The sequence below is a fragment of the Gossypium arboreum genome, chromosome 12 (genome assembly GCF_025698485.1).
Source record: "Gossypium arboreum isolate Shixiya-1 chromosome 12, ASM2569848v2, whole genome shotgun sequence".
Lineage (NCBI taxonomy): Eukaryota > Viridiplantae > Streptophyta > Magnoliopsida > Malvales > Malvaceae > Gossypium > Gossypium arboreum.
Window position 1 is genome coordinate 119,878,572 of NC_069081.1, and position 22,958 is coordinate 119,901,529.

Consider the following 22,958-nt stretch of genomic DNA (forward strand, 5'->3'; position numbering starts at 1 on the left):
CTTATTAGTTGAGTGCTCACCTTTCTAAAAATAGTCTAGGTTCGAATTATTATTATACAACAAAATATTGCATTCTATAAACCAATCCGATTATTCTTGGGACCATACACGAATCAACACCAATTTTGTACTCAAATGCATCAATTCAAAAAGATCACAAAGAAAAAAAAAATTATATCAATAATCTCAAACTCTTCAGCTGAATGTTTATCTCCGATGACGAATACATATAATAGGATTAACACAATAGTAGCACTTCGTATGCTTCACAAGTTGAAACCGATTCATGCTTGAAGACAGGATCCTTAGGCCACAGTGTTCTCAGTCACCCCTTTAGCTTCTTCGTGCTTGTCGAGTTGGCTGAAGTTACCCTTCTGTTTGAACAGTTGATTGTGGTGATGTCTACAGTATAGACGATGTTCATGCGCAACGTAGTTTGACGGGCTGATAACACAACCTCCATGCGTGCATCTGAAACAAGCCTTGTGATATGAAGTGCCATCAACCGCCACCTGAGGATTCGGGAAAACCGGTAAAACTCAAATACCATCAAAAAATTTACTTAAGGCAATGCGGTGTTGTACAAAAGGACTCTAGCTTTCGGTATCAATCAAGTAAATCCATATTACCTAGGGTGACTCTGCAAAATTGACTGGCTTTGTTTCATAAACGAGAACAACAGAACCAGCTTAGTTTGGCCAGTTATCATTCTTAATCATTGATGCAAAACTTGATGAGACAAAAAGATATGTTTTTCCTACAAGTTATGCAGTTAATAATTTAAAATTGGGACGAATACCTTTTCAATCGGGTACACAGTTTTCTTGCAAGCAACACATTTCTCTTGAGTTCCGGCAAACAAGCCCGAAAATTTGCTGTTGGTGACCTGCAGAGTTCCACTCAGAATTATCAACTTATAACAGTCCTTGATGATCAAGTATGGTAGTTTGAGTTAAGGGCTAAACAAGATTTATGTGGCCTGGAAAGGGAAGACGGAGGTACCTGGTCAGCTGATCGGTCTACCCTAACAGTTTTAGGAGTTCCTGACAAAGCAAAACAATCAAAATAACCGGTCTTTTGAAGCAGAAATAACGGGAAAGTAAATAAGCCTGAAATCAACTCATTAACTAGTAAGCACCTTCAAAACTTTTATCCAAGCTGCCAGTCATCTTAAATAGTTGATCAAAGTGAGGCTTGCAATACAAGACACCCTCAAAGGAGCTATAATTACTTAGCTGCAAATTTGTCAGAAAAGATGAGTAAACAACACATAGGATAAAGAAGAAAGGGGTTCAAGGTGCAATACTGCCAAGCAGACATGATTCTTTGAATGAACAGCTCATAATAACAAGTCAATATGCGGACGTTTTCACTGTTGTAGAGTCCTGATTATTCGTATCCGACATGTTCACTAATACGAGTGTGCAGTTGAATACAGGAAAAAAGGGTGAAAGTAGTCCAAATCATATCCGTTGTTTCCTAGACACTCAATGAAAAAGAAAAGCGTATGTGTACCAAATCCAGTAGACCATTTCATATCCCTACATTTAATACATACAAGTGATCACTTTTCAGCCATTTGTAGCTCAGGCTTCAATGTTTTGGGCACAATCTAATTGTGATTCCACCAAAAACAGTTGACTAGGTGATTGTGTTTTATGAATTCTCAGTAGCAAATTCTATACAACCTAAACTGATAAGTTTTTACTCAAACCAAGTTCAGGAAAAAAATGGATAAGCAATGAAGCCACATGGTACATGTAACTCGGGTTTAGGGTTTAGGATTTAGGGTTTAATTCTATAGCAAGTGATGAGATCTCAAACACAAGTTGCAAAATGGCAGGCAGCTTTGATCATAAAAGCTGTCTGTCTGCAACCTATGATCAATCAACAGAAAGGACTGACTAAAAAAAGTAATACTATTTAAACCCCAGATACACACAAATCCAAGATAAACTAATTAACAAAAAGACAGGATTAAGATGAAAAAACAACACAAAATACATGTAAATGTGAGAGTGAATGAAACCTTAAGGGTACCCTTGCAATGGTGGCACCTGAAGCAAGCTTTATGATAAACTTTGTTGTCAGCAGTAAGCTGGTCAACCAAGTAAACAGTTTTTTCACAAGCCTTGCATTTCTGGGTAGTCCCTGCAAAAGTTGCCATTCTCTTTCAGATCTTTCCTTCGATAATTCTGTTTTTCTTTTTGTTGTTGATGTTAAAGGCGACAACAAAGATAGAGAAGACTTTTTTTGTTTGTTCTCTCTCCTTTCTTAATTTTGTTTTTATTAATTCAAAATTCTCGTGTATGCGATTACAGCTCACAGATATTGAATTTGAAGTTTAAGTAATAATTGCATCTCAAAAATAATTAAAAGATATTATATAATATAAATTAATAATACAAGTGTGGCCGCCCATATAGAATTAGGACACAAACAGTGAGTAAATTACTGGAATTTATACCATCTTCAGGCTAAAGCAGTAAAATGTAGTACCCTCTGCCACGGCTCTCCAATAATTAAAATAAATTTAACAAAATCATTTTTAATATATCAATTTTACCATTCACATTTACATTTACTGGAATGTTTCATAAGAAATATTCCTTGTATCCAATTTTTTACCGTTTGTATCTTTAATATAAATTTTTATTTAAAAGTTTTTAAACAATAAAACTTTGAACATTTAGTTAATAGTTTCCGATTTTGGGTTCCTTTTTTTTTTGTATTTTTCCTTAATCCTTTTCATTCCAATGTGATAAGTAGGTCAAATAATCCTTGTGATTTAAACTGTATTACATCAAATTAAAAATCTCAATTACAAAAATGAAAAACATAATCCAATATGAAATGACTAATTTATCTCCATTTCCTCTAAATTGGAGTTGAAATGATATTATATTATATTATTTATAAAAATTAATTAATTAATATACTCATCCCATTCCCACCTAAATCAGGACAACGATCTTTTTTGTAAAATGAATTTATTTCCCGGTTTCCAACTTGAGCAAAACTCCAGTAAGAAGAGGAGAACCTGTATAAAGCTGGTGGCATTAGGAGGAATCGGCAATTATTTTAAGCCTGACCAACAACCAGCACTTTCAAGCCCCTTTTTTACTAGTGAGATGGGCCAAAGCCGACCATTCAACAACCATCTTGTTGAAGCTCAATCAAAATATATTTAAATAATATAACAAACCTGCTCTACTAGAATCGAAGGAAACCATCTGTGGACTAAATCCCCAAGGCGCAGTTTGGTTCACTTCTTTCATCTTTAAACCACATCATCTACAATCTACAAACATGATTACTGCAGGAACAATTGACCGTACTCCCAAATCAATTATCAAAGTTAAATGCGACAAAGCTCTTGCTACAATGCAATCGGATCTTCTGGTTTGACATCATGTTGATGATGCCCCCCACCAATACCAGCAAGGATTTGGGAGTTTCCTTCATGTCACACTGCATACTCCAAACCCTATTAACGGGCTAGTTTCTAAAATTATTGGAATCATCATTTTTTTTTATGACAGAATTCATATGATGAGAACATGATGGAAATTTGCAGACTAGGGTCTTCAACAATGTCATAACACGTCAGTTTTGCTTATTTATCACTAGACAAAATCTTTAAAATCTAAAACAGCATTGCCAAAAACAAGATGAAATGCTGACATCCACTTTTTCGTTTCCACACACAGGCCAAAGCTTGCACAGCCTCATTTACTTCCACCACCAGCCTTTGCCTTGTTCCTAGCTTCTTCTCGCATTACTGCCTTGACATAAATTTCATAGCAACAACCTGAAACAAATGAACAAAACACCATCATCATACAACAAGTTTAGTCATAGATGATCATCCATTTAAGCAGAAACACTATATTTCTTTCTGATCTTATGCAGGGTCCAGTACAGCGAACTCTAGAAATCGTAGCACTTTCTAATCCATCAAATCTATTAAGATTGATTCAACATGCTTCCCTTGTTCGCGAATTGGTTCATAATTTCACAATCTCATTGAATGGGTAAGGGAGGGCATAAGAGAGTAGCCATTAACCAAACTAATTATTACAATCTAGCCATTGACAAGGTGAGGACTCATCACCAAACAGGTAGCATTCTTTCATTTCAAGTCTCTCCCTACCCCACCCCCCCCCCCCTCCGCCCGGCAGAGTAAGAAAAAAGGGGAAAGTGAAAACTAAAAAGATTCAAAAGAAAGAAGATTTCCAGTTACAATCAAAGTATAATATCCAAATTTACCAAATATTAGTGATATTTAGAGCATATCTAAAAAGGATAGTGGAGAATCAAATCCAACTTCTTGTGGAGTTATATTCAAGGGCCAATTCATTCAACTTTTAGCAAAAGTAGGCTCACCTGCTACAACAACAACTGTAAGAACATCCCCAATTCTCTTCAGTGTCGACACACTCTTCTTATAAGATTTAAAACGACTTAACGAAGGGTCCTTTGCCAAGAGCTGCAGGGTGTAATCCATATCAACACGATGTCAAGTATGCACAAAAGCATCACATGTAAGAACACACGCACGTGAATAAATATTAAAAAGATCTGATGACTTCTAATCCTCCCCAATCCATGTCATAAAATACGGAACTGATTAAAGGATTAGAATCATTAGATTATAAGTAATCACCAATAATCAAAACCCAATTTCCGTATCCAATGTAATTACTCAGTAGCTAAACATAAAAATCCGTTTTAAAAAAATTTCTTGAAAATCACGATCAAGAAGGTTTAAAACAGACCAACATTCCGAATCATTTCAAATAATATTCTTCCCCTCTGCAATTCCATCAATTAACATGGGCCAACTCAAAGAAGATGCAATGGCAACTATAAAACCCCAAAACACTACCTCATGGAATTATGAGCTGAACTAAATGCTCGAAGTTGAAATTATCAAAGCGGGTCAAAAGAGTAAAAATGAAAAGAATCAAAAGGGCGTATATATTTATTATCAAGAAAGTCGAACTCAGAAAGAAATACAGTAAAAGGGAAAACTCACAGCTTTCTCACGATCCCCAAGTTCAACATGAAATGCTCGTGTTGGCACAGCCATGGAAGCCTGTGTCTTCTGCTTTAATCAGAGGACAATTTTCATAGACCGAATTAGATAGAGCTATGAACAAATCAAGCAAAGACCCAACAAAGATCTATACACGTATAAAATGTTTATATTCTTTAATACCTGATAAGATCGGAAGTGGTTCACAAGGCTACTTTGTCCAAGGAAAAAGGCCATCTCTTCAATCTCTCACTGATTTTCAGACTGAAGAACAAAAATAAAAACAATAAGTTAGCTGCTGGGTGGGGATTGTCGATTGTCGACCAAAGGAAAACGCCAATAGGGCTTTAATTTTCTCACTAAAATTATTCAACTCCTACGTTTTTGTAGGGCGGGCCCGGCCTGGACTGAATTTGGATATCCTTAGGTTAACTTCCGATTAAAATTTTAATAGTAGAAATTAATATTTTTAATTTAAGTTTGTTTATAAAATATTATAATATTTAAAACATTTATTATTTCTGGAATAATAAATAAGAAATTAGAGTCAATTCAAATTCAGTCTGAATAAAATTTTCCATTATGTTCAGTTAAATAATTATAAAGAAAGGTTAAGAAAAAATACATATTTTGTTTAAATAATTAAAATTAGTAAAGGGAAGAAAAATTTACTATAATGAATTTTTATTTCACATTTTAATCCCAAAATAGAGTTTTTCATACAGCAAAATGTATTTTCTCTTAAATAAAAAAATATTTATCCAAACAAAGAAAATATCATATTTTCTCTTACTTTCCATTTATTTCCCTCGTTTTAGGCTTAAATCATAAAATTATATTTAATATATTTTCTTTAATTTAGTACGTAAGTACCTAAATTATACGAAAGAGTACATGTGTTTTCAACCTTTTTTTCCATTATCATTAATAAGTTAATTAATACATAAGATTGCCTATAGCAAACAAGAAAAGAGCTGAACGATGAGATACTAGGTGCCTATATACTTGTTTTTCCACAGATTTTATGGTCAAGACTCACTTGAACTCATTTTATTAAACCGGAAAAGAAAGCTGATATACAAAAAATGCAATAAATTTGCAGCTATCAAACAAAAGCATTTCATTCATGCATGGTCCATGCTTCCACTGAAGCAACAGTGATAATTTACAACTAAAAATCTACGAAATTCTGTGTTGCCCATCAATATAATATTTACAGTGTAATATGATACAGAGTACTGCATTTCTGACCTCCACCAAGGATTTGTAAACAAGCAGCTGTATGGTGTAAACCTAGGATACTTCAACCTCTTCAATTCTATAACCAACCAAAATTCAATAAGGCAGCACTTGGCTCCCCCCTACTATTTCCCACTGCACCTGCAAAAGTATTAAAGTCCAGTGCCATATCTCAGACCTAGAAATTTTTCTTTAACTTTTCTTTTGATAGAGAACCACTTCAGTACACTAAAAACCTTGGTCCATCTCGTCTTCGCTGGGTCAGCAACTGTACGTTGCACAAGGAATCCGTCAACAGCAGTTTGTAGATCCGCTTGTGATTCCAAACCAAGGCCCTGGGAATGAAGATCACCATCAAAATATCCAAGATGATCCTCGTCACCAAAAGTCTGAGAAATATCTGCGTCACACGTTAGGGAATTATTGACTTGGCCAGGATAACTCAATGTTTGGTCATATCTAAGATCCGGGTTTTCGATACCATGCAGGGCATAATCCTCCAATCCACCCATACCCCAAACTGAATAGATGGTTGAGATGATATCGGGAGAAGAAGCACTTGTTTGAGCATAATCATATCCATCCATCTTTTGAGAAGCCAAAACCTTGCTACCATTAGAATTCTCTGTCTTGGCTGAGTTTGTGCAAGGAATCTTAGCTAATTTTGAACAACTACTTATGAGAGAGGCTTCGTCGTCAAACGAGATAACTTCTGCCCAATGTTCAAATGCAGAAATTACCAAGTTCTGAGCTTCAATCTAATGGGCAAGCAGATAATCAGAAGCCATTAATGAAAGGAGTGAAGAAATGCAAAGAAATAATAATAATAAGATTAGATAAGGGAAGTTTTACCTTCTCAGTTTCTGATAGCTTATCAGTTGTAAGGTACTGGCATTCTGAAAGTAGTCCTGTCAATTGTCCCACAACGTTGAAGATCACACCAGATTTCTGTTGAGAACCAGGAGGGCAATACACGTGCCTCCTCTTATCAAGCACACATGTTCGAGCATGCTCCACAGTGATTTCCCACATCTTAGCAGACATACCGGTGCCGAGGATCTGCATATATCTCATGAAACAAATATTGCTTTCTTTTAGCATTTTGGCATCATCAAAATACTACCTTTAAGCATCAAAGCTGCTTAAATTGGTGTCAAATAGTCAACATGTAACCTGGTGAAGCTTCGGCAAAGCATGGATATCTTAGAGATGCTAAGTTACATTTAATTTCCAAATTTATATCATTGTTCAATTATTTGCTGATAAAAGAATATCCTTGGTGCAGTAGCAAAACTAAACTTTAATCAATGCAGGCATAGGGTCCCGTAAGTAAACTGCATAAAGTTGGAAGTAATATGAAACAAATGTCCAAGGAACCTTTTACGTTATATTTTTCATAAATGAATTTGTGTGATCTAATCCTGTAACATTCACAGCACAGTTCCTTCTCAAAAGCTAACCAAACATGCTTAAGTTCAATGAGTACTTAAAACTGATTAAACTCCAAGTTTCACAAAAAGAGATATAAAGCAGAAGAATCTCACATGTCGAAGCCTTGGAGGATTTATACAGAGCATGGTCAAGAAATCCTTAACAGTGTTGATATTTTCCCGACTCAAGCGCTTATGGAAAGCCCCATCTTTGCCAATTTTCTCTAATCTCCATACTTCATCAGAAAGAGATGGAGGATGATGCTTCTTGTATACTGCAACCAGAAACCAAAGTTCAAAACATGTTTCTTTAACAACTTCTGAAGAAAACAAGTTCTAAGAAAACAGAAAAAAATAAAAAGAAAAAGAAAGGGCTAACTTTCCAGCACTCCAAATATCAACCTCCCCATTTTTTTTCTAGTTGTTCTTGGAACCCAGAGACTAATATTGCTCTTCACAGTCTAAGACTATACTAAAAGTGAAGAAAGTTAGAAGTGACCAATAAATTATAGTTAATTCAACATCTTGGTAACATCAACATTGTGGAGTGATTGTCTATATGTATCAAATATGAATTATAGCAATATAGAACTTGTATTTCAAGTTTTGAACACTATAGAACTTGTATTTCAAGTTTTGAACACTGTACTAACCAACACTGCTCAAAGGTACAAGCATCCATTTAGCCTGAAATTATTCTACATCTTATCAACATATTAATTTAAGCAGAAATTTGCTACACAATAAATAGATACATGTTCATCAAAAATGGATTTAATCAAGTTCTTACATTCTCCACGGTGATCCCTGACAATGAAGGATTCTGTCTTTGCTTCTCTTACTCTAGTTCCACCAGAGCCATCCACAACTCTAGCACCAAGTCTGAAACGACGGCATCTAGTCCAGCTTGAATTATCTGTAAATGAAATCTCACCCACTAAACCTATGCCCTCGGTGAGAGTTAGAAATGAATCTCCGGTAAGAAGAGGTTTCTTTCCTTCTCTCTCTTTTACAATGTTATTGTTAAACTCTTCAACCGCCCAGTTGTCCTCCTCATCGCCATCAAAATCTCCCTCAAGGACTACAACTTCTACTTTGGCAGAAGACTCCGGACCAGAGGTAACTATTTGTCCAGTAAGAGCATCAACGATAGCCACTTTTATGGTGGAACAATCTTCTGCCTCGATTCGAGCTCCAGTGAACACAGGAAGGGAGAGATTATTTAAGAATTGGAGTTGTAAGCTTCTTGACTCGGAAGAATTTACCTCCTTCCCACCATTCCTTAAAACAAACAAGGAGTGTTACCATGTGGTTTAGTATAAACAAACAAGTTAACACAGCTCTGGAAGAAAATATTTCTAATTCATACTTTTTTTTCTTCCTTCTTTGAATTGAATTCATACCTTTTCATATTATTCAAATGCTTTCTAAGAGCCAATTCAACTTCTTCTTTGACCTACAAAACAGAGGATTGGTAATTTACATCCAATTCTTAATATATTTAATTACTTTTTAAAAAGTATTGTGCAGCAAAACACCAGTAAAAGAATGGGAGCTTGGTACAAATAGATATGAAATTCAAGTTTTTGCTCCATTTTCCTGAAAAAGCTTTGAAATTAGATGCCAGACATCATGACAAGGGTGTTTACGAAGAAATAACAAAAATATCAGAATAAATAAAAATACAACCCTACTTGACAGCATGTCCAGTTGTCCACCCACAGAAGCAAAAAAAGAAAAATTCATGCTCCAAACGATTACAAAGATGTATAAAACAGTTGACTGAAGAAGCGGAAAGAATTTGTTGAATGAACTGAAAAGCATTTAAGACAGTCTATAAAACAGACTTAGAGTTGAATCAAGATTGAAACACAGGACGCTGATAAAAGTAATTGTCAGTAGGCAGTAAAGGACATGGGACATGGGACATGGTAGTTTTATGATTTCAATTATTGAGAGGCATCATCCCCTATTCTTACTAGGGGTGAAGCCAGGGATTTTATATTGGGCGGATGAGATAAAGAAAAGACCCAATTATAAGTTTTTAGAGGGCCGATTTCCTTTTACTATTTTTTCATTATAAAATATTAAAACTTCAAATATTTCAAAGCAATCTGAAGGAAGGGACTGAATAGAAAAGAACGGGCATATAGTATCAATGCATACTTTAAATTTCATGGTTGAATGAGAAAACCTGACAAGATTTTAATTGAAAAAAGGGCTGAAAAAAACAGAATACAGAATTGAAGAAATAACATGATCAAAGGAAGAAACATACCACCCTACGAATCAATGGCTCCAAAACTGGCTCCAGCAAATGTTGGACAGACTGCAACTTCATCACCTCCTGAACCACACTGGCATAGTTTACAAATAGATTAGCAGCCTAAAGAAACAGAATAAATAATGCATAATTTTACATCGATTATTATTACCAATTATCACATACATCAAATAATCACAGGTAAGATTCATCTACATAAAGAATGAAAATGTATTCGAGGAATATTGCTCCATTACCAACACCAAAAGCACCAAAACTACTTCTAGGACCATGCAAACCATTTCTTTTCTCATATTTTTAGTTGTCAAATTTATGTAGCAACTTTGTTTTGAATAAAAGCTAATGGCAACTCAACACTCTATGGTAAAATAGCCAAATATGTTTGCCTCCTCATATGTATTGAAAAGCATGTATATCCGCCATAACAGCTTTAGAACATCTCCCACTCTCCTAACATATCATTCAATAGAAAAAACCCCATAACCCTGATGAAAGCTCATGGATGTCCACTACAACAAATTGCAAGAAAATAAAGTCCAAGGAGCAATCGACTCAATTAAGTGAAAAATAAAAAGAGTAATTCAGTTCTCTAATTAGTTTCAAAATTTGCAGAGAATTTTAATCATTTTACAAATTGGGAAGACATATTTAATCAAGAACTTTGGTAAGCAAGTAATAAACCCAGTAAAAATATCACTCTTCCATTCTGAACTTCAATCATATTAAACACATGAATTATACCAAACAAGGAAAATCCAATTTGTTTCAAAATATAAGCAAGAATAGGAAAACAGGAAAGGGAAGGGGAATACTTTCTCAAGGTTGGAACCCTTCTCCGTTTATCTTGATCAGGACTGTTCCCTTCAGACGGTCGAGCCTTACCATCCTCCTGGGGCCTTTTCTGTGACATTAATACTACTAACTCCAACAACAAAAACACCCCAAAAGCTAAGCAGTATCGATGGCGGGAAACGATTAGGTTCATTTAACAAACACCTAGACGACAACAACAACAACAACAGCCAAAGAACCCACCATGCGCCACTTCAATAATAAAATGAAATTATGAAACAGCCCGGGGGAGTTAACATATACATATATAAGCTACTCATTCATAAACACTGCTAATCAAATGAGTAAAATCCAAAAGAATAAAAATAAAAAGTAAAGGCAAAAGCAACCTAGCACTTTAATCTCACTTTCCTATCCATTGCCTGAATTTGGCGGAATCTGGGATGCTTCTTCGCCGCAAAACTCTTTTCATTTTATTATTATCTTTTTTCTCTCTTTCCTTTCTTCGAGTTTAACTGCAATGCCAAAGGTTGCTGTATATGCTGTGTCTGCAAGCAAGGATTTTTGTCCGTAACATGGGACCCGACAAACCGCGTTTTGGACTAGATTTGAGGGGTGGGGTCCACATAATAATACGCATTTTCCATCCATTTCGTTCCGACCCTATCTAAATCTAATCTAAGCGTGTAATGGAATTTGACTTTAATTTCAATTTTAATTTTACGATAAAATATTTCTTACATTTTATACATACAACACCCCGTACGTAAAAAAGTTTATATAATATATTTATTAATTTTGATATAATACTAATTAAATATGATTTTATTTTAAATGGTAAAATTAAGTTATTAAAAATTATAATATTTAGGTTTGAATCAAGTAAAAATATCAATATTAAAAGTTAGATTATATTTTGTCTTTTTATTAAAAATAAATTAATTAATTTTTATATGTTAGAAAAAGTGTAATTTGACTTTTTCGTTAAAAATTATCCATATATGTTGTTAAGTGATGATTTAAATTTTAAAATTTCTTATGTAAGTAATATTAAATTCAATGATGAGTAGCATTAGGTAAAAAATATTAAGATTCATGTTGCATTTTTCTATTTCTACTCAAAATGGGTAAATTAGTGCAAATTAATCATCTATTAAAATTTACATTTATATCTACTCTTAAATTTTGATGTGGTTGAGAGAAAAGCCTAACTACTGACCTTGTGATGTGATAATATTTTAAAAATTAAAGTAACCTAAAAATAAATATTTGTTATAGTTATAATTATAATTATTTAAAAACTACATTCAAGAAGAATTGGACAAATGATTTTTCTAATTCATCTTAGATATAATTTTTTAAAATTATAAAACATAAATAATTATTTAAAAATTATTAAAAGTTACAAAAATTTGAAAAGTTTTAAATAATTTTTATAGTGTTTTATAATTATTTAATAATAATAATATTATTATTATTATTAAAAGTATGACTAAATTGATGTAATGTATTAATGGAGTCTTAATTCAACTGTGAAATTACCATAATCTCATCCTTTTACAAAATAACAATTATTATTTTGAGAGTTTTATTTTTTTATACTTTAATAAATCTAGGAAATTATATACACATTATAGGAATCACAAAATTTGTATCCAAAATATCATAGCCTTCACTATTTAACTTTATCATTTCCATTAAAGTCATTTTTATTTCTATTTCTAATTTTTATAAATGTATTTTTAAGATCTAGTTTTATTTAATTTTGGCTTTATTTTTGCATAACCAAACAAATTTTTATATTTTAATTTATATTTAAATTCAAATCATGCGTAATCTTTAATTTAATTTACACTTAAAAGGTAAACATAAATTACTTAAAATTTTAACATAAATTGCTTTTTATTTAAAATAAAAATTTACTCGTCTACAAATAAAAAGATTATAAATTATTTAAATTTAAAAATATAAAAATTATTTAAATTAAATTATAAAATTCTCATTTTCGATAATTTTACCTTTAAAATTAAATTAGATTAAATGGTTTTGTCTGGGAAGGAAAAGTTGTGGAGTCCACTGATTTTTTAGAATTTTATGGTTCGGTTTTTATTTTGGAAAATTTTTTTCCTTCTTATTAATTATAAAAAATTACAATGACGAGTCGTATTGTTATTTCAGAAAAAATCATAATAATTCTCTATAAAAATACAATAAAGATAAATGAGTTAATTTTTATATAATTTTATTTTCTTAAAAGTTAAATTATTGATTTCATTTTCATGGATACATCATTCATTTTATAACATTATCTTTAATATATTTTAAAATTAAATTGATATCAGATATTAAACTTAGTGAAAAGCATTGTAATAGCAATAATGGGTATTTACGTGACGTGACACGTGCATAGTTTTAGTCCATGTAAAATATTGATGGATGCCAAGCTAGCTTATCAAATCAGATCGAAATATTTGATACTAATTTTATTTATCTTATTTATAAGGTGTAAATTTTCCCCATCCACGTATTTTCGCCTACATATTTAAAATAAACGACAAGCTTATTGGTAGTATCTTTGAAAAAAAAAAAAGAGAGTACTTTTTAGTTCATTGGACATTTAAATCAAACATTTTTGTTTTAAACATTATTGGAGTAACATAATGTAATTTTAAGTAAAAATTTGAGTGATCAATCGCTGCAATACTTTCTTCCATTGAACAATAATGGAAGTATTACGGCTGCACATCCGTCGGAAGTTTTCGGTGCTGGTGTTCAGGTCCAGCAATTCTTCCTTGTTGTTCAGCTTCTTAATAAACCGTCTAACTTCATTTTACTGCAGAAGACGGTTAATTTGGAGCTCTGGAGTTGAAATATATGGGCATAAATATTTATCTTATACAATTTTCATCTTTGGAGGCTTATGATTAGGTGTTGGACCATTGGCCGTGGCACATTCGAAATAAACGAATGCTTGTTCGTAAATGTGAACCAAGTATAAAACGACCTGATTTTTATTTGCATAAATTGCCAGTGTGGGTACATCTTAGTCATATTCCATTAGAGCTATGTTATGTTGCCAGGGCCATTGGCGTTCCATTATACATGGACACAATTACAGCCGGACAATCTAGATTAGTCTATGCGAAAGTTTGTGTAGAAATTGATGCAAATCAGATTATTCCTAGAATAATTGATATAGTCCTTAAGGATAGCTCAACCAGAATATTGTGGGTTGAGGTGCCATGGATACCACAGCGTTGTTCAAAGTTTTCAATTTTTGGGCATGTTGACAAAGCTTGCCCCAAAAAGCTAAAGGACAATAATAAGGTGCAGGTTTCTAAGGTTAGTAGTTGAGGGTTGAAATAGATGAAGGTAAGTCGGAGTCTGAAGTGCAATATGTTATTCTATCTAATGTAAGTTTGGTTGATGGAGTCTCTCTAAATAATGGAGCTCATACTGAAATTGATTTGGGTGTACAAGCAAAGGGTAAGCACAAGTTATCTAGTAGTTCACAAGTAAAGGGCAAGGGTGTCCTATTAGGTTCAACCAACAGATTTGCTTTGTTAGAAGACAACCAATTAGCCCAGGACTTCAGCGAGCATGAATTGGATGAGGGAGAAGAAAATTCTCTAGAGCAGCTGCTTCTGCGGTGGCCAATTTGATGAAAGTTCTCAAACCAAAAAGGAAAAAATCAAGTTGATAGAGGGAAAAAGGGTAATAAGGCAGTAGTATCTACCTTAGGAGGTCTTCCATCAACCTCTGAATTTAGTGGGTAATTTGGATGTTTGAGGAATGAATCATTCCTCTAAACTGAAGAACATTGCAGATTGAAATTTTTTGCTTAAAGTTGATATTGTATGTTTATTGGAGACAAGGGTTAAGCATAGTAATGCGCAAGTGATTGTTGATGCGTGGTTTCAAGGGTAGGGATTTTTACGTACTTACGGTGTGGCTGAAAATGGAAGGATATGGATTATTTGGAGAAATAATGTTCGATAGAAGCTAGTGGCAGTTTCTGATCGAAGTATTACTTGTAGTTTTCAAGCATATTCTAAGCAGGGTTATTTTACAGCAATCTATGGGAGAAATGAGAGTAGAGAAAGATGCAGATTTTGGGAACATTTGAAGGACATTCAACAAGGTGTTGGGGGTAATCCATGGTTATTAGCTGGTGATTTTAATGTTATTGCTGACATTAAGGAGAGTTTGGGATCTCAATGCAGCGGTCAATTGATGAGGGATATAGAAGAGTTTCTTAAATGCATTAATGGTTTGGAATTGCAGGATCATTCATACTTTGGTCCAACTTACACTTTGTCAAATTTACAAAAGGAGAGTTATTTAGCTAGAAAACTGGACAGTGATGATTAATGGAGAATGATTTAATGCTTTTGCCCATTCTTTTGTTGAGTTTCTGCCACCTCAGATTCAGATAATCGTTTAGCTATTCTGGTTTCGGATAGAGAGGAGTTGCCACATCCGAAGCCTTTTTAAAATTTTCAATTTTTGGATAAAAAATACTGAGTTTTTGCACATTGTGGAAAGTTCTTTGAAGGTGCCAGTTGAGGGTAATCCTATAACCAGATTATTCCTAAGGTTAAAGAGACTCAAGGTGGAATCGAGGAAGTTAAATGCAGCATGTTATGATGATATTTTAATAAGGTTTCCGAAGGTTAAAAAATGCTTGAGGAAGTACAATTGCTTACTTTGGGGGACAATGTTGATCTTGTATTGGTGGAGCAATTAACGTATCTGTCTAAGCAGTAGAGGGACCTTCTTGCAACAGAGGAAAGTTACTATAGGCAAAGATCTAGGATTATATGGATTAGGGAGGGGGATCAGAACACCCATGTCTTCCTTAGTGCAGTAAAAAGTAGAAATGGTAGAAGCTCAATAAAAGTTTTAATGAATGATTGTAGTAGCCAATTTTGGCCCAGATAAATAAACACAAATAAAATAGTCTAAATTAAAAGTCCATTTACAAACAAAGTTATCAACCCAATTATAGACCAAAAAAATTAAAACCCTAAAAACTCAACTAGCCCAATATCCTAAAATTTTTCAGCAACCAACCTTAGGTACCAAGACCTTCAGCCGCCGCATACCCCTCAACCTTGGCCACCACGCCCCACGCATGCCCCTCAGCCTTGGTCACCACGCTCCACGCGTCTGACACTCCTATACCCTGCAAACACAAACAACAAGAAACAGCAGCAACAACAGAGGCCAAGTAGCAGAAGAAACAAGAGCAAAAAGACAAAAAATAGAAAATAAAAGTCTTGTAACTTGGCTTTAAAAGCCAGAACCTGGTCATTGAAATTTCTTCTTCTTTTTTTACAAAAGCTTTTTACACACACATCAGTAAAAAATTAGAAAAACAAAATCAAGAAAGGTTGATTTTAGTCTCTACTTGTTCGGTTTCTTTTTGTTCAATTTATTTTTTTTTATCTTTTTATTTTCATTACAAATCTATTTTAAATAGAAAAATTAATAAAAAGAAAACAAAAAGAGGAGAACCTTACCCGAACGCCCCGTGGTCGGCCATTGGAGTTCTCCTCTCCATCGCTGAAGTCGATTTCAAGAAAGAAAAAGGGGCCTTTCTTTCATATATCGTTTTTTTGAGGGGGGTTTTGAGGAGGCTCGGTTTTCAAACTCTTTAAACGGAGGTGAAAAACCCTCCTTTTCACATGCCTTCAACCACCGTCCATGGTGGCCTTAACGGCGGCGGCGATGATGGGTATGAAGCCCTAGCTAAAAAGAGAGAAATGGAGGAGAAAAGGGGAAGGAGAGAAAGCAAAAAAACTTTCTGTTTTCTTTAAAAAAAAGGGGGGGCTGGAAACACAAAATAAAAAAAAAAGAGTTTTAAGTTTTTAAAAAAAAAAAGAGGCCTGCACTTTAACCCGTTTATCAGGCCTAATATGTGCCTTTTAATTGAAAATGGGAGAATTTTGCATTAGGTCCTTCCCATTTGCGCAAACATTCAATCATGCCTCATTTATTTCATTTCTTTTTAATTTGGCTTTGACACTTATGTATATTAGCATTTCGGTCCCATTTCTTTTTATTTTATTATTTTCGCCCTAAATTTCTGTCTAGAGTTCAAATTAGCCCCTTTTCGTCCTTTTCTTTTATATTTTATTTTATTATTTAACATTATGGTATTATAATTGTATTTTATTTTCTTGCATATTATTTACTATTATTATTATTACCTTCATTCCATTATTATTATTGCTATTGCTATTTTTTTTTGGTTTTTATATTTTTATTTATATTAGTCTTAGTATCATTATTATTATTATTATTATTATCTCCATTACAATTATTATTATTATTATTCTTTTGTTATATTACTATTATTGTTATATTATCACTATTTTTCTTACTATTATTATTACTACAACTATTATTACTATGATTATATTTTCTTTTAATACCCATTTGCTTATTACCTCATTGATTTTATATCATTACTATTATAATAATTATTATCATTACTTTTCATTGTTATATATATATATTTTTTCTTTTCTCTGTTTTATTACTATTATTAATATCATTATTACTATTATTTTTATTTCTATTTTTATTTTTATTAACATATTTTTTACCATATTATTATTTCCTTTTTATACATATCATTATTGATATTAACATATACTATTATTATTAATGTACTATTATTTTCTATTTATTACTATTATTAATATTTTTTTTCTTTTCTTTAGTGCTATCACTATTATTATATTATTTGTCTTATTAATGTACTGTTACTATTTCCCACTTAGCTATTATTACTATTATTATTTTTACTATTATAATTATTATTAATCTTTTATTATTCTCTTACATTGCCTGTTTGTTTTACTCCTCTATTTCTAATCTCATTATTCTTATTATGCATTTATTTTTATTCGTTATGTTCATTGATATCGAAATTCATATTTGTTTGTTCATTTTCGCTATTCCACTTTACCACTTAATTTATATTAATTACCCAACTAAAATAATTCTTTCATAAAGGCAATATTCGGTGTTCGAAATTCGGGGAAACGTGCCCTAATTTATTGGGTTTCGATTTTCCTCGTTCATCCTAATTAACCGAATATCCTTTTAAAAGAAGTTAAAATATCGTGTCCTAACTTACTGGACATGATATTTTATTACCTCGAGATGAGAGAGTCCTTAACATCCGTTTTAATTTATTCAATCATTTTTTTTTAAATTAGCATTAATACAAAGAGGAATCGTATTTTAAATTCTATCAAGTTTTCAAATTTTCGACACTAAGACACAAATTAATCAACTAAGTACCAATTTTGGACGTATCGAGGGTGCTAACCCTTCCTCATGCGTAACCGACTCCCGAACTCGTTTTTTGATTTTCTTAGACAAAAAATTATCGTTTTAGTAAAACTTAAATTTTATTAAAATAATTAATTTAAGGTGACCCGATCACACCTCATCAAAAAGGATTGGTGGCGACTCCCATTTTAATTTTCACTTTCAAAATTAAAGTCGATTTCTGTTTAAAAAAAATGGTTACTACAGTGATAATGGGGATAGACTTGAATCTCAGGAAGAACTAGAAAAGGAGGTTGTTGGATATTATAAAGAAAACTTTTGGGAGAGAAAGATTTGTTGCCAATCACTTTATCACAGGTTGAGCAGAGGGATTTGATGAAACCATTGGGAAGAGGGGAGATAAAGGAGGCTATGTTTTCTCAATATAGTGATAAAGCACTTGGACTAGATGGTTATACCTCTCATTTCTTTTAGATAGCGTGAGAAATTGTGGGGGAGGATGTGATAGAGGCAGTGTAGAGTTACTTTGAAACAAGAAGGTTCTTGCCTGCTTTTAATTCTACAATTGCGGTTTTAGTACCAACGAAGATAAATCTTGTGCAGCAAAGATTACAGACCAATTTCTTGTTGCTCTGTAATTTATAAGAGAATTACAAGGATTTTGGTGAATAGCCTTGTTAAGTTTCTACCAAGTTGCATTGCGCCTAATCAGTCAGTTTTTATTCAAGTGAGGAGTATTTCAGAGAATATACTCTTGGCTCAGGAGCTTGTTAGAATATATGGGAGGACTTCTCTTTCTCCTATATGCACATTGAAGATCGATTTACAAAAAAAATGTTTGATTCAGTGAGTTGGGATTTTTGGGATATTGTTTTTAAAGCAATGTGATTTCCTTAATTTTTTATTTCATGGATTGAGGGGTGCATTACTAAGTCCAGGTCAAAGAGTTAGGTCTACTCAGCTGGTATGACTCAGGTTGAGTTGGAGGTGGCGCATAAGATTACTGGTTTTGCATTGGTTTGTTTACCAGTATGATATTTTGGGATACAACTTGTTGCAAGGAAATTCACAGTAAAAGATTGTGCTCCTTTGCTGGGAAAGGTTGCCATGAAGGTTAATGGGTGGGTAGCTAAAAATTTGTCTTGTGCATGTCGGGCTCAGTTGGTTCAATCTATTTTGTTTCACGTTCAGAACTACCGGACAGGACATTTTCTTCTACCTAAGGTAGTGATTAAGTTGGTGAATCAAATGTGTATGAGATTTTTATGAAAGGGACAAAATGAAAAAGTTAAAGCGGCTAAAGTGAGTTGGGCGCAAATTCTTAAGCCAAAAAATGAAGGAGGCTTTGGTCTTACAGATCTTGCCAATTGGAACAAGGCATGTGAAGTTCATCACCTTTAGGCCATTCTTATCCAAGCTGGTTCATTGTGGATTGCTTGTATTAATGCTTACATGCTAAGGGAAGACATCTTATGCAATTGCCTTCAGAATAGTTATTTGGGTTGGAAGAAATCGATGGGATTAAGAAATGAAACTTTTCAGGTTTTTCAAGCAAGAGGTTGGCCAGTGCAGGGAAAGAGGTATCAAGTAAATAAAGTTTGGTAGGAAATAAGGCCAAAGGCTAGCAAGGTGCCTTGTTGTAGGGTCATCTGGTGCCCTCTTTATATTCCCAATAATTCCTTTATATCTTGGTTGGCTACATTAGACAGGCTGCCGACAAAAGATAAAATAAGGACTTGGAGAATGAACTTAGGTGAAAGTTGTATAATTTGCAAATCAGGTCAAGAGACTAGAGACCACTTGTTTGTGGAATGTGTTTACCTTAGAAGAATCTGGCAAAAGATACTAAAACTTCTCAAATTAAACAGGAACTTATGAATTGGAGACAGGAGCAACGATGATTGCAAGCAAAGCTAAAAGAAAGAACTTTCATTACAGTGGTACTTGGGCTGGCTTGGAATGCTGATGTTTATTGGATATGGTGAGAGAGGAACTGTAAGCAATTTAGGAGCCAACAAAGATTTGAACTGGAGCTGTTGGAATTGATTAAGGACATAATAAGAGTTAGATCGTCAACTACTAAAATCAATGGGAATGATAATGAAAATAACCATAATGTATAGGTGATTTGATTTGTTGATTGTTGGTTTATAGATCAGTTGTTTGATGTTTTCTTGCAGCAGAATATTGTTTTTTCTTGGATAATAAAATCAAAGCTTATAAAATAAAATAAAAACTTACTTGAATGTGATATGATCATATCTTGATAATAACATGGAGAGTTGATAATTGAACTATGGAAAATCTTATTATTTGTGTACTTAGATGTGATAGGAAGAGCCTTCAAGTAAATTCCGATGTGAATTGATAATTTATCCATACGTTATCTGTTGATGTACTATTTATGGGTGAGGTATTCGCTCAACCTTTAATAAAGTGAAATCCTTTTAATTTCTTTAACGATTAAAATAATTGACTAATAAATTAGAAGTACTGTACAAAGTGATCACTTTTTTTTTTTTTTATTTCGTGAAAACTCTCACATTTTATATAAAAGGAAAGAATACAAGTCGGTAACATTTGGTAATTTCAAATGTAATGAGAATTTTGGAAATTTGAATGATAAAATGTATTATTACAAATTGATATAATATTGAAATTTTTAATACCTTTCATTCACTAATTAATTTATTAACAGTTTATTAATAAATGCAAATTTTATTAAATTTAACATTTTTATTGAAATAGAATTGTTATAAAACAAAAACAAAAAATAAATTGTAATCACACAAATATATACATGTTATAGAATAAATGGATATAATTGATTGAAACATGAAAATAACTACATGGCACAATTAATTAAAATATAGTAATAAAATTTAGAATATTTTGAAAATAATACCTATTAATGGTAGCTCCAAAATTAGGAGCTGAAAATAAATGATATAACGATAGATAGGTATAAATTACAAATTCTTATACATACTTACATACATAACGATGTTGGTGCAGAGAATCAGAAACGGATGCCATCATCATTTGAAACATCGAAAACCATCCATTCCATATAAAAATCATTTGGTTTAGTATTCATTTTATAATTTATAAAATAATAATAATTTAATTTAATTTTTTAAAATTATAAAAGTATAAAATTTAATTTCGATACCAAAATTTGTTTCTCCACTTCGCTCCTGGTTTGGATGAAAAGAAAATTGCAAATGTAATAGTAAGAGAATACAGTCTCTTGATCGATGACTTTAGTATGATATATTGCTCACATTATCTATGGCCACCGCCAGAAAAGAAGTGTTCAAATGTGAATAGAGTTAAAAGCATCGCATTTCCGCCTGACTTCTCCTTGATTCCCAGTCTTAACCCCATTAAGGCTAAGCTTCTCAATTGCTCGAGCGAAATCATTGAAAAAAGCAGTCTGGTTTTTAGCATACAATTGCACGAAAGGCCTGGTTTTGGGGTTCTGGAACAGCGCATTGTCAGATTCCAACAGTCCCATTCCCTTCTCCAAGTTCTGGTAATAAAGATTGTCAAACTTGGATGGAGTCATTACATCATTGAAAGCTGACATTGCAGGATCCTTCTCATAGTTGTGACAGAGTTTCTTTAGAGCCTCGGCATACTTGGGATTATAAGCAGGATCGGTGGGGACAGTTTTGCTATACCTGAAGAGCCTGTAAGCGAACTCCTTGCAGTGAGCGAATCCGAGGGTGTGGGCACCGGTGAGGGCGACCAATTCTTGAACGGTGAAGTTCTTGGGTTCAAACTTTTTGATGATCTCATCCATGGTCATGTTAGCCAGTGGCATGTGCCCTTCTACGCTGGACTGAGTGGACACCAGGCTGTCCTTACGGCCAAGGTTAACGGTGTAGAAGGGTCCCCCAACCATGGTAATGGCGTTACGTGTGGCCAAGGCGAGGATGTCGGAGCAAGAGACAACGCCGGGGCAGGAAAGCTCAACGGCAGTCTTGGCACGTACAATTACGTCGAAAGCATCGCCGGGAAGAGAGAGGTTGATGTCGGCGTCACGTTCGGCCTTGTTGAAGGAATTGCTGGAGATGAGTACGGAAGCGTCACAGCCTCCTATCATGCAGTCATGGAAGAAGAGGCGGAGGGTGCCAGCGGCAGTGGTGGGGTTGCTGATCTGTTTGGTGGTGACGACATCTCGAATGATGTTGTCCAAGTTAGGGCAAGATTGCCTGTAATAGTCAGGCGAAAGTTGGGACTGTGAGAGTGAGAAAGGGATATTGGAGAAGAAAAGGGGAAGGAGGATGAGGAGGAAGAGAAAGGAAGGAAAAGCCATGGGTTCCTTTAGCTTCCTGTCCCTCAATGCCTGTGTCCGAGGGACGGGGGCAGAAAAAGAACGCTAATGTCTTGAATATTGCGCCAATATCCTGGGGATGCGTCCACCTCTGATCTGCTCTCTCGCGCTTCCCTTCCCTCCCTCTTTATTTTAACCCTGTTTCTGTTTTTTCTGTTTTTCCATTTTGGGGTTTTCTTGTTTCCATCCTAAAATTTGGGTGACTTGGCTTTTTCTACGCTTCCCCACTAACATTTCCCATCTGGATTATCTTTTAAATGAAAATAATATCAAAATTAGCAATATATGTATAAGTCATTTTTATTTGCATAAAATAATTATTTTACTATTTCTAATACTTATTCATATTAAATCACTTCTTGCGTGTGTTTGCTCAATGTTATGGGATAGGGGGATTGTAAAAGGTTTTTCTAAAGAAATTTTTGTCCTTTCCAATCACTTTAATCCAAAATTCAATCAAACAGTCTTTTCTTTTTTGTTATTTTCACATTTATGAATGCTTGAAGAGAGAGATCCAAACCAAAATTGAAA

The 22,958-nt window shown here is 33.5% G+C and overlaps 4 protein-coding genes and 1 long non-coding RNA gene across 16 annotated transcripts; all 5 read right to left on the minus strand.

The window, feature by feature from the left end:
* Positions 1–21: 21 nt before the first annotated feature.
* Positions 22–2,337, minus strand: LOC108479314 (LIM domain-containing protein WLIM1-like). The gene is made up of 5 exons (XM_017781838.2): positions 2,030–2,337; positions 1,139–1,235; positions 1,003–1,043; positions 800–886; positions 22–512 (listed from the first exon to the last, which is right to left on the minus strand). Exons 1-5 carry the CDS (start codon positions 2,165–2,167, stop codon positions 306–308), a joined length of 570 nt encoding a protein of 189 aa, XP_017637327.1. The 5' UTR covers positions 2,168–2,337; the 3' UTR covers positions 22–305.
* Positions 2,338–3,511: 1,174 nt separating this feature from the next.
* On the minus strand, positions 3,512–5,470 carry LOC108477211 (succinate dehydrogenase subunit 7A, mitochondrial). 2 transcript variants are annotated; one of them, XM_017779691.2, is made up of 5 exons: positions 5,419–5,470; positions 5,222–5,302; positions 5,039–5,107; positions 4,387–4,489; positions 3,512–3,811 (listed from the first exon to the last, which is right to left on the minus strand). In XM_017779691.2, the coding sequence occupies exons 2-5, from the start codon at positions 5,273–5,275 to the stop codon at positions 3,729–3,731; spliced, it is 309 nt and encodes a 102-aa protein (XP_017635180.1). In that variant the 5' UTR covers positions 5,276–5,302; positions 5,419–5,470; the 3' UTR covers positions 3,512–3,728. The 2 variants fall into 2 exon arrangements, with proteins under 2 accessions (XP_017635180.1, XP_052879358.1); XM_053023398.1 differs by lacking the exon at positions 5,419–5,470 and having other exon boundaries at positions 5,039–5,110; positions 5,222–5,412.
* Positions 5,471–6,058: 588 nt separating this feature from the next.
* On the minus strand, positions 6,059–11,445 carry LOC108479553 (calmodulin-binding protein 60 A). 11 transcript variants are annotated; one of them, XM_053022805.1, is made up of 8 exons: positions 11,191–11,441; positions 10,804–10,892; positions 9,986–10,064; positions 9,111–9,163; positions 8,498–8,988; positions 7,822–7,982; positions 7,130–7,336; positions 6,059–7,035 (listed from the first exon to the last, which is right to left on the minus strand). In XM_053022805.1, the coding sequence occupies exons 1-8, from the start codon at positions 11,200–11,202 to the stop codon at positions 6,430–6,432; spliced, it is 1,698 nt and encodes a 565-aa protein (XP_052878765.1). In that variant the 5' UTR covers positions 11,203–11,441; the 3' UTR covers positions 6,059–6,429. The 11 variants fall into 11 exon arrangements, with proteins under 11 accessions (XP_052878765.1, XP_052878768.1, XP_052878767.1 ...); XM_053022808.1 differs by having other exon boundaries at positions 10,804–10,909; XM_053022807.1 differs by having other exon boundaries at positions 10,804–10,909; positions 11,173–11,441.
* Positions 11,446–15,683: 4,238 nt separating this feature from the next.
* On the minus strand, positions 15,684–16,667 carry LOC108478582 (uncharacterized). The gene is made up of 2 exons (XR_001870317.2): positions 16,306–16,667; positions 15,684–15,968 (listed from the first exon to the last, which is right to left on the minus strand). It is a non-coding gene; the product is annotated as an uncharacterized LOC108478582 (long non-coding RNA).
* A 4,297-nt stretch (positions 16,668–20,964) lies between these two features.
* Positions 20,965–22,577, minus strand: LOC108478926 (peroxidase 31-like). Its single transcript, XM_017781379.2, has one exon. The coding sequence runs from the start codon at positions 22,407–22,409 to the stop codon at positions 21,405–21,407; it is 1,005 nt and encodes a 334-aa protein (XP_017636868.1). The 5' UTR covers positions 22,410–22,577; the 3' UTR covers positions 20,965–21,404.
* Between the last annotated feature and the right edge of the window lie 381 nt (positions 22,578–22,958).